The sequence below is a fragment of the Cebus imitator genome, unplaced genomic scaffold (genome assembly GCF_001604975.1).
Source record: "Cebus imitator isolate Cc_AM_T3 unplaced genomic scaffold, Cebus_imitator-1.0 Scaffold18, whole genome shotgun sequence".
NCBI lineage: Eukaryota > Metazoa > Chordata > Mammalia > Primates > Cebidae > Cebus > Cebus imitator.
Genome location: NW_016107333.1, coordinates 5050493 through 5062319, shown reverse-complemented (window position 1 = coordinate 5062319; position 11827 = coordinate 5050493). Strand labels below are relative to the sequence as shown.

General features: G+C 42.2%; 1 protein-coding gene and 1 pseudogene across 7 annotated transcripts in view; one reads left to right on the top strand and one right to left on the bottom strand.

The window, feature by feature from the left end:
- The window catches only part of NDRG3 (NDRG family member 3), a 91234-nt gene that overhangs the window by 38189 nt on the left and 41218 nt on the right, over positions 1-11827 (bottom strand). For all 7 annotated transcript variants that reach the window (XM_037732746.1, XM_017512629.2, XM_017512623.2 and 4 more), the window contains one exon: positions 443-548. In XM_037732746.1, the coding sequence (XP_037588674.1) occupies positions 443-548 (106 nt within the window). The remainder of the gene's footprint in view (positions 1-442; positions 549-11827) is intronic.
- LOC108292046 lies at positions 2902-4257 on the top strand (annotated as a pseudogene).

Sequence of the window (11827 nt, the reverse complement as noted above, 5' to 3'; positions counted from 1 at the left end):
AGAGACGGGGTTACACCGTGTTGACCAGGATGGTCTCGATCTCTTGACCTCGTGATCCACCCGCCTCGGCCTCCCAAAGTGCTGGGATTACAGGCGTGAGCCACCGCGCCCGGCCTCCAACTCTGAATTTTCTAATTTGAAACATAAAAAAAACAAAGTACAGGCTTGAAAACATGGATTTCAGTTCTACTTTCTTAATTCACTGTATAATCTTCAATCCTTCAACAAACATGACAGCAAGATATGACTCCAGTAGCCCCAAAACACATTCCCCTGCACACTTCCCAGGAACTTTATACCATTAACAAATGTAGGAACAAGGAGAGAAGGTTACCACAGAGAGGGGAAAACCTCTGCTCTATTAGAATATCATTGTCATTTGTTTTTTAATATACAAAGATTAAGTATGATAAGAAGGGAAGGTGTAAAATAAAATACATACGGTTGAGGCCAATGTCATGATATGTTAGTATAACTGGTCTGTTTCCTTTGGGTAAGCCTCTTATAGTGACGTGGACCACACCATGAGTTGTTTCTATGTCATGTTCCTGTAACAAGAGAATAAAAGATCTCAGAAAAGGCAGAATGAACTTCCCAGGTTGTAAGTTTCACAATACCTGCTTTACCACCATTTCCCACTAGCTTGGGTAGGACACATTTATAAACTACATGTGGCTGGGCACGGTGGCCCACACCTGTAATCCCAGCACTTTGGGAGGCCGAGGGGGGCGAATCACTTGAGGTCAGGACTTGGAGATCAGCCTGGCCAAAATGGTGAAACCTTGTCTTTATTAAAAATACAAAACCAGCCAGGCGTGGTGGCACATGTACATAATCCCAGCTACTCCAGGGGCTGAGGCTGGAGAATCACTTGAACCCAGGAGGCAGTGGTTTCAGTGAGCCAAGATCGTACTACTGCACTCCAGCCCAGTGACAGAGCGAGACTTCATCTCAAAAAATAAAAATAAAATAAAATAAATGAATACCAGAGAGATGCTATAGCATACATAATAGTCCTACTTTCCAATTCTTCCAGAAAAATAAATAAATAGGGAGCAAAACACACCTTGTTATCTCCAAAGCTCACTTATGAGCCCAGGGATCTGTTGAGAATACATTCACAATTGGCTATGGAAAAGAAATCAGCAAATTGGGTAAGGAGCCGCGTAGGACTTGAGGGGAAAAAAGAAAATGGACGATATAAAGAAGTTGCTGGGTAAAAATTCAGAAGCTTCAGAGCTTCTGAACACATGTTCAGCTAATTTATAATTAATTTCAGTAGATAATTTCACTAGATACCTATGGGTATATCTGCCTAGGATCTCTTCTTTCCTGGGAGCTGCCCTTCTGCAACATCCACACGTTACAGGGGTGGGTCTTGGCTTCCATGTTTGTAGAACATAATCTTATGGCCACAGCTTAATGGAGTCAGGGAGGCATCTGGCCCACGGTGGGACGGCATCTTTCCCTAGGTATTTGTAATTGGAACTAAGAGATTCCAACTTCAGCTTAGTTCTTCTCTTGAAAAGAGGAAATCAACTTGGGAGCTTTTAGTAGGCATTTCCACTACTCTTAATTTCTAGCTGTGTGTGCCTGTAAGTTCTGAGACATCCCTGGATTGTCTCTGGTTTAAGCTATATTGGGTGATTTTGTACCCTATACTTCTAAAAGATCTTAACCAAGCCAGTGAGTTAAGGATGTAGCCAGAGCAAAGCTCAGGAACTGAATAAAGCCGACAAAGGATGTACCGAGCTGCTGAGAGTAAATGCCACACTAAGAGTGGTTGGGTGGAAAAAAAAGGGACTGCAGAAAAGTTAACTGAGATTTATTCTAGTTGTACTCAAGTTTTATATTTCTCAAAAATAAAAAAACTACTACACCTAGCCTACTGAATTTCTGCTGATGAAGCTGCCTATTATCTATCTCAGAAAGTCTTATATTAGGTAAGACAAGAATAACTGTCAATGAGAATCCCAAAAACGGCAAAGGGCTTTCAGTTTAATTTCTTATCTAATAATGAACTTCATCAGAGCTTTGTTATCTTCTCTGATATGGGCCACAGAGCAACGACTTGGACTAATTGGACATCAGGAGATCTCAAATTACAGGCCCTAGGCTGGAGCTGATAGCCATTCCTATCAAATCAATCCAGGTGTGACTCACTATTTCTGTTATTCTCTATTACTACTACCTCCTAGTCAAGTCTATTCAAAGCCTTGAAAAATGAACAAAAGAAATGTAGACTATAATCAGGTACCATGAACTGGCTATGAAATAAAGTATAGGCCAGGTGCTGTGGCTCATACCTGTAATCCCAGCACTTTGGGAGGCCGAGGTGGGCAGATCACTTAAGGCAAGTACTTCAAGACTACCCTGGCCAACGTGGTGAAACCCTGTCTCTACAAAAATTAGCCAGGCATGATGGTGGGTGCCTGTAATCCCAGCTACTCAGGAGGTTGAGGCAGAAGAATCACTTGAACCCGGAAGGTGGAGGCTGCAATGAGCTGAGATAGTACCACTGCTCTAGCCTGGGCGACAGAGCGAGACTCCATCTCAAAAAAAAAAAAAAAAAGAAAGAAAGAAAGCATAAGGTTTGGATAGGAGGAAGATAAATTACTTTCTATTTCTGTATTTCTCTTACAACAACGTTAGACTTACTAAATGACCCACTTCCCGACCTTGGTTCATTCATTAAATATCTATTGAATGCCACTCCATACCAGATGTAGAGCTGGGAATAAGACAGTAAACCTGAGTGGACGCGGGGTCGCGCGCGCGCGCGGAACGGGCAGAAGGAAGTGCACCACTCCTAAGCGTGCGCCCCGTGGGGCCGGCCTTAACTCGCAGCTCGCACCGCCCACGGCCGGGGCCAGGCGCCTGCTCTTCCTTCGCTTGCTGTGTGAGCTGAGCCGGTGTATGCGTGGCAATAACATGTCAGCCCAGCTGCCTGCCGTCGTCCCCGCCACCCGAAAGGCTACCGCCGCAGTGATTTTCCTTCATGGATTGGGAGATACTGGGCACGGATCGGCAGAAGACTTTGCAGGTATCAGAAGTTCACATACCAAATGTATCTGCCCGCATGCGCCTGTTATGCCTGTTACATTAAATATGAACATGGCTATGCCTTCAGGGTTTGATATTATTGGGCTTTCACCAGATTCACAGGAGGATGAACCTGGGATTAAACAGGTTGCAGAAAACATAAACTTTGATTGATCAAGAAGTGAAGAATGGCATTCCTTCAAAGAGAATTATTTTGCAAGGATTTTCTCAGGGAGGAGCTTTATCTTTATATACTGCCCTTGCCATGCAGCAGAAACTGGCGGGTGTCACTGCACTCAGTTGTTGGCTTCCACTTCGGGCATCATTTCCACAGGGGCCTATCAGTGGCACCAATAGAGATATTTCTATTCTTCAGTGCCACGGAGATTGTGACCCTTTAGTTCCCCTGATGTTTGGTTCTCTTACGGTTGAAAAACTAAAAACATTGGTGAATCCAGCCAATGTGACCTTTAAAACCTATGAAGGTATGATGCACAGTTCGTGTCAACAGGAAATGATGGATGTCAAGCAATTCATTGATAAAGTCCTACCTCCAACTGATTGACGTCACTAAGAGGCCTTGTGTAGTATTCCAGCATCATTGTAGCAGAGAATAAACCTTTTCCCATGCCCAGTCTTCAAATTTCTAATGTTTGCAGTGTTAAAATGTTTTGCGAATACACTCTAGTGACAAAGATCAAATAATGTCTTCTCATGAGAAATTTAGGATCTTTTAAGTTTCTATACATGTATTCTTATAAGAAGATTCAGGATATACCATTTAAAAATAGATGAAGCAGGTAGCTTCTTTTTTCTCAAATGTAAGTCAGCAAAATAATATAGTACTGCCACCAGAATTTTTATTACATCATTTGAAAATTAGCAGTATGCCTAACGAAAATCTGTTCAGGTATAAAGAGCAGTTAAGATATAAACAATTATGCATGCTGTGACTTAGTCTATGGATTTATTCCAAAACTGCTTAGTCACCATGCAGTAACTGTATTTTATATATGTATTCACATATACATAATGATTGTAATACATAATAAGAATGAGGTGGTATTATATTATTCCTAATAACAGAGATAATGCTGTTCGTTGTCAAGAGACAGTAAATTGTTCTCTTCAATAAATGGCCCTTTTATTTTTGGGGAAAAAAAAAAACAACAGTAAACCTGAGAAATGTGATCCCAGCCTTCACAGAGATTATGTTCTAGATAGGGAGGCAGACAATAAACACACAAACAAACCCACCCATAATAATAGCTTGTGATAGGTGCTATAAAAGAAACAAACAGGGTGCTATGATAGGAAAGTAGGAAGACATTACCTTCACTAAACAGACAGGAAAGTGAAAATTAAATTCAATCAAATACGACTTCATACATACCAGAATGGCAACAACTTGAAGTCAGATAATGCCAAGTGGTATCCAGGATGCGGAGAAATAAGTAAGAACCAACATATACTGTTCTTTTTGTTTTGTTTTGTTTTTGAGACGGAGTCTTACTCTGTCGCCCACCTAGGCTGGGATGCAGTGGCGTGATCTCGGCTTAATGCAACCTCCACCTACTGGGTTCAAGCAATTCTCCTGCCTCAGTCTCTTAAGTAGCAGGGACTACAGGCATGTGCCACCAGGTCTCACTAATTTTTGTATTTTTAGTAAAGATGGGGTTTCACCATGTTGTCCAGGCTGGTCTCAAACTCCTGATCTCAAGTGATCTACCTGCCTCGGCCTCCCAAAGTGCTGGGATTACAGGCATGAGCCACCGTGCCCATGAAGAATCAACATATACTGTTGGTAAGGCATGTAAACTGGAACAACTACGGGGAGAATAATTTGGTAATTTCTAGTAAAAGTAAGAGGTACCTACCCTACCGCAATTTTACATATAATCTAAGGCTGGGTCATTAGATTTCTGATGCTAGCCATATGTACTTATAAGTTCTGAGACATCCCTGGATTGCCTCTGGTTTAAGCTACTAGGTGGGTTTCTACCCTATACCCCTAAAGGATCTTAACCTAGTCAATGGTGATGGCTCACACCAGTAATCCCAGCACTTTGAGATGCTAAGGTGAGAGAATCGCTTGAGCCAAGAGTTCAAGACCAGCCCTGGCAACATAGTGAGACCTCATATCTACAAAAACATAAAAATATTAGCCAGGTGTGGTAGCACATGCCTGTAATCCCAACTACTCAGGAGGATGAGGCAGGAGAAAGGCTAGAGTCCAGAGGTCAAGGCTGCAGTGAACTATGATCACAATACTCCACTCCAGCCTAAGTGACAGAGCAAGACCCTGTCTCAAAAAAAAAAAAAAAAAAAAAAAAGATATAATCTAAATAAACTATCAAACATGGTCACACACATAAAAGGACATTTACAGAGATATATGGGTGACCCTCAAACAACACAATGGTTAGTGGTGCCAACCCATTGTGTAGTCAAAAATCTGCATATAATTTTTGACTCCCCCAAAACTTAACAACTAATAACCTAATATTAATAGGAAGCCTTACTGATAACATAAATTGCTAACACATATTTTGTATGTTATATACCGCAGGGGTCCCCAACACCTGGGCCACAGACTGGTACCAGTCCATATCCTCTTAGGAACCCGGCCACACAGGAGGTGAGTGGCAAGTAAGAGTGCAGCTTCATCTGTCTTAAGAGCCGCTCCCCATTGCTTACATCACTGCCTGAGCTCCACCTCCAGTCAGATCAGCAGTGACATTAGATTCTTATGGGAGTACAAACTCTACCGTGAACTGATCATGCAAGGGATCTAGGTTGTGCGTTCCTTTTTTTGTGTGTGTGTGCGTTCCTTATGAGAATCTAATGCCTGATGACCTATCACTGTCTCCCATCACCCTCAGATGGGGCCATCTAGTTGTAGGAAAACTAGCCCAGGGCTCTCACTGATTCTACATTATGGTGAATGGCATAATTATTTCATTACATATTACAATGTAATAATAAAAAGTGCACAATAAATGTAATGTGCTTGAATCATCTCAAAATGATCTCCTGTGCACTCAAGTACATGGAAAAATTATCTTCCACAAAACTGATCCCTGGTGCCAGAAAGCTTGAGGACCACTGATATACTGTATTCTTACAATAAAGTAAGCTAAAGAAAAGGAAAATGTTAAGAAAATCATAAGGCAGAGAAAACATATTTACTATTCATTAAGTGGAAGTAGATCATCATAAAGATCTTTATCCTCGTTATCTTGTTGAGTAGGCTGAGGAAGAGGAGGACCAGGAGGGGTTGGTCTTGCCATCTCAAGGGTGACAAAGAAGGAAGAGGTGGAGAAGGCGAAAGGGGAGGCACAAGAGGCAGGTATACTTGATGTAACTTTACAGAAATACATGGTAATTTGTCTGACTTTTTATGTTTTCATTTTTCTAAAAATGTTTCTATACGGTACCATTCCTTCTTCCACTGTTTACTTTAGTTCAAGTGTGCGTATCACAGAATAGTTCATGACATAAAAGAGTGAAAAGTAGTCTTAAATAACTAGAACCCTTCTGCTAGGCTGTCTACTGTCAATTTGTTTTCTGCCACTGCTTCTACATATTCCTCATTGCCTGGCACTGGTGCAGAAGCATTCATCTCCATCAAGTTATCTTATGCTAATTACTCTGGTGTGGTATCTACTAGCTCTTAAATTTCTCCAAGATCCAAACCTTGAAAACCTTCATCCTACGATCCACCTTTTTTTGTCATATTCATAATCTTTTTAATGATCCTTGTTTGGCTCTGTTGTAAATCTTGTGAAGTCATGTATAACACAGGTACAGAGTTTTATTCAGCAGGAATTTATTGTTTTGGGCTTCATGGCTTTCAGGGTCTTTTATTTTTATTTTTGAGACAGCGTCTCATTCTGTCACCCAGGCTGGAGTATAGTAGTGTGATCTCGGCTCACTGCATTCTCCACCTCTCGGGCTCAAACGATTCTCCCACGTTAGCCCCTCAATTAGCTGGGACCATAGGTGCATGTTACCATGTTCAGCTAATTTTTATACTGTTTGTAGAGTCAAGGTTTCACTATGTTGCTGAGGCTGGCTTTGAACTTCTTTTTTTCTTTTTCTCTTTTTGAGATGAGGTTTCATTCTTGTTGCCCAGGCTGGAGTGCAGTGATGTGATCTTGGCTCACTGCAACCTCTGCCTCCCCGGTTCAGGCGATTCTTCTGCCTCAGCCTCCCAAGGCACTGGAATTACAGGTGTGTGTCATCAACATGCCTAGCTAATTTTGTATTTTTAATAGAGGCGGGGTTTTACCATGTTGGTCAGACTGGTCTCAAACTCCTCACCCTCAGGTGATCCACCCGATTTGGCCTCCCAAAGTGCTGGGATAGTGGCTTACAGGAGTAAGCCACCATGCCCAGCTGGCTTTGAACTTTTGAGCTCAAGCAATCTACTTGCCTTGGCCTCCCAAAGTTCTGGGATTATAGGCCTGAGCCACTGCGCCTGGCCTCTGGCCTTTTCTATAACAACAATAGCATCTTCAATGATGTAATCCTTCCTGACTTTTATGATGTTCTATCTATTGGAATTTTCTTACATAGCACTGACAATCTGTTCCATAAAGTACCATGTATAATGAACCTTAAAGATCCTTAAGACCCCTTGATCTAGAGGCAGACTTAAGAGATACTGTGTTTGAGGGCAAGTAAACCACTTAGACATCTTTGGCATTGAACTCAATACTGAAGTTCTGGGGTTCTCAGTGGCCAGGGACATTGTCCGTATCAAAAGCTCTTGGAAAGGCAGTCTCTTACTGGCAAGGTATTTTGTGACTTCAGGGAAAAGCATAGATAAAATCAACCCAGAAAAAGGGTTCTTATTACCTAGGCCTTCTTGCTGTACAATCAAAACACTGACAGCTGGCATTTTTCATTTCCCTTCAAAGCTTAGGGGTTTACAATTTTAAACATAGGACAATCCTGATCATAAACCTGGCAACATTTACACAAAATAGAGTTAGCCCACCCCTTCCTGCCTTAAATTCTGGTACTCACTTCTCTTCCTTACTAATATGTCCTTTGTGGCAGTTTCCCCCCACCCAGAATAGGGCACTTTGTCTGCATTAAAAACCTGTTCAGGGCCAGGCATGATGACCCACGCCTGTAATCCCAGCATTTTGGGAGGCTGAGGTGGGTGGATCACTTGAGGTCAGGAGTTCCAGACCAGCCTGGCCAACATGGTGAAACCCCACCTCTACTAAAAAATGCAAAAATTAGCTGGGCATGGTGGCAGGTGCCAGTAATCTCAGCTACTCAGGAAGCTGAGGCAAGAGGATCACTTGAACACGGGAGGTGGAGAATGCAGGGAGCCAAGACCGTGCTGTTGCACTCCAGCCTGGGCAACAAGAACAAAACTCAGTCTCAAAAAAAAAAAAAAAAAAAAAAAACCAACATTTAATATTTTATCTTTACATTTGTTTACATTTCTCTCAACCACAAATAGTGCCATGTATGACCTATAAGTGTGTACATAAGTTTTAACTTTGTATAATAGATTTGTGTATATTTTATGTTAATGATAAAAACTATATGTAGACTAATATCTACATATAGTTTATGCATTCATGACATATCTTTTTCTTAATTTTTTCAATAGCTCTAGGCTACATAGTTTGTGAGTTCTTTTTTCTTTTTTTGAGATGGAGTTTCACCCTTGTTACCCAGGCTGGAGTGCAATGGCGCGATCTCGGCTCACCGCAACCTCCGCCTCCTGGGTTCAGGCAATTCTCCTGCCTCAGCCTCCTGAGTAGCTGGGATTACAGGCACGCGCCACCATGCCCACCTAATTTTTTGTATTTTTAGTAGAGACGGGGTTTCATCATGTTGACCAGGATGGTCTCGATCTCTTGACCTCGTGATCCACCCGCCTCGGCCTCCCAAAGTGCTGGGATTACAGGCGTGAGCCACCGCGCCCGGCCAAGTTCTTTTTCCTTTTCTTTTCTTTTCTTTTTTTTTTGAGACAGAGTCTTGCTCTGTCACCCAGGCTGGAGTGCAGTGGCCTGATCCTGGCTCACTGCAATCTCCACCTCCCAGGTTCAAGAGATTTTCCTGCCTTGGCCTCCTGAGTAGCTGGGGCTACAGGCACATGCCACCACACCTGGCTTATTTTTTGTATTTTCAGTAGAGACAGGGTTTCACCATGTTGGCCAGGCTGGTCTCAAACTGACCTCAGGTGATCTGGCTGTCTCGGCCTCCCAAAGTGCTGAGATTACAGGCATGAGTCACCTCGCCCAGACGCGGGATTTTTCAAAATCTCCAAAAGCTTTCTGGCTGTGTTTGGGGGCACACACCTGTAATCCCGGCACTTTGGTAAGTCGAAGTAGGAAGACTGCTTGGGCCCAGGTGTTTGTGGCCAGCCTGGGCAACATGGTGAGAACGTCTCTACAAAAAATTTTTAAAAACAGCCAGGTGTGGTGGTGCATGCCTGTGGTCCCAGTTACTCAGAGGCTGAGGTAGGAAAATCACTTGAGCCCAGGAGGTCAAGACTACAATGAGCCGTGCTCCTGGCACTGCACTGTAGCCTGGGTGACAGAGCAAGACCTTTTAAATAAAAAAAAAATAATAATCCAATATATTTATTGAAGAAAAGTCATGTATAAGTGGACCCACACAGTTCAAACCTGTGTTTGTTAAGGGTCTAAACATCACAACCTTCTCTATAATGTCAAAAAAAATTGGAAACAGCCCAAATATTCATCAATAGGGAAATTAATAAATGAATTATGACTTATTCATATGACATACAGATAAAAATGAACTAGAATTATTCGCATTAATACACACAGAAAATATTGAAAAAAAAAACAGTGTAAAAGAGCAAGATGCAAAAAGATATGTATTAAAAATACACCATTTAGGTCAATCTTTTAAAAAGCAACACTATAGATTCTGATTATTTATATATATGTATACATACATATACATACACATATATATTTAGAGATAGGATCTCACTCTAGTGCCCAGGCTAGAACGCAGTGATGTGATCATAGCTCACTGTAGCATAGAACTCCTGGACTCAAGGGATCCCCTCACCTCAGCCTCCCAAGTAGCTAGGACTACAGGTGCACACCACTACACTTGGCTAATTTTTATTTTTTAGATTTCTTGGAGAGATGGGGTCTCTCTATTTGCCCAGGCTGGTCTTGAACTCCTGGTCTAAAGTAATTTTCCCAAATCAGCCACCCAAAGCGCTATTACAGGCATGAGCCAGAACAAACAGCTTATATTTTAAGTATAAAAACTTGGAGGAGAAAGAAGGTACACTAACTTTAGTACTTTGTTTCCTTCTGGGAGTGGATAAATAATTAAAGAGAACTAAAGGAGGTTTCAATATCTCTCATGTTTTGTTTCTTAAGAGAAATAGAATAAAGCGGGGAAGGGGGCAAAAAAAAGGAGAGAGGGAGAAAGTGTCTGTCATATGGAGTGACACTATAGTCAAATCCAAGTTAAAGAGAATGTCCAACAACTTGCTGCCTTGACAATCTGGTTGCTGAAACCTATCTTTTGTCAAATTCAAACTTTCAGTAGAGTACTACTTAAAAATTCCAGTTGGTCTGCTGCTCAGAACTGAGGGAAATACCAGTTTATACTCTGGCCCTAAGCATAGCCGGACCTCACCAAGGCCTCGTATGTAACTGATGGTAATTGGTGGTGGTGGTGTGTGTGGTATACACACAAGATGTGGATGGGGATGAGACAGTGAACTTCCAGGGAAGGTCAGGAGAAGAATGTTAAAAAGAGAGATATAATAGATGGGATAAAAGACAATACTTTCAAAGTAGATGAGAAGGCCAGGAGCGGTAGCTCACGCCTGTAATCCCAGCTCTTAGGGAGGCCGAGGCGGGTGGATCATGAGGTCAGGAGTTTGAGACCAGCCTGACCAACATGGTGAAACCCCGTCTCTACCAAAAATACAAAAATTAGCTGGGCATGGTGGTATGTGCTGCAGTCCCAGCTACTTGGGAGGCTGAGGCAGAAGAATCGCTTGAACCCGGGAGGCGGAGGTTGCAGTAAGCCGGTGTCACACCACTGCACTCCAGCCTGGGCAACAGAGCGAGACTGTCTCCAAAAAAAAAAGTAGATGAGGGAATAGGGCAAAGTTACTTCTTTGTTGTCATTTCATAATCTGGATGATATGCAAAAGTAAAATTGGTTCCTTACAAAATTTCAACTTTTTAGGGAGATGTCAGCCCCTACCATGCCGTAACATGCCCTCAAATCATGTAACAACCAAAGTATCAAAGGCCAAGAGTCCCAGGCCCTGTTCATTACCCTATTTGGAGGAGCCGCCAGTTGTCAATGTCTCAAAGTTCTTCATTTTCAAAGTATGTGAATTTAAATATTCTTAGCAGAATCAAAAACAAAAAGAAAGGAAGCACTCACCCCCATGGTGACTGGCATGTGCATTTTTCATGACCTTGTGAATGAACAGCTTGAAAGAAACTCCATCTGAAGACGAATGTGCAGAGACCCTGACTAAGGAGCTAATTCAATTGTCAGACCACTGCAGGGAGTAACATGTTGTTGCTATCTTTTTGTCTTAGTCAGCTACCGTCTGTCTTATAGTCTCTTTCTCCAGCTACCTCACCTCCCACCCCAGCATTCTAGAGTGTGACTACACAATGAGCCTGTGCTCAAGGGGCACAGCCTAACAGAACATCTAATAGTCTCTGGTCATAGATCTCTCCCATCTCCCAGCACTTTCTTTTCTTTTCCTTTTTCTGTTTTTTTTTTTTTTTTTTTTTTT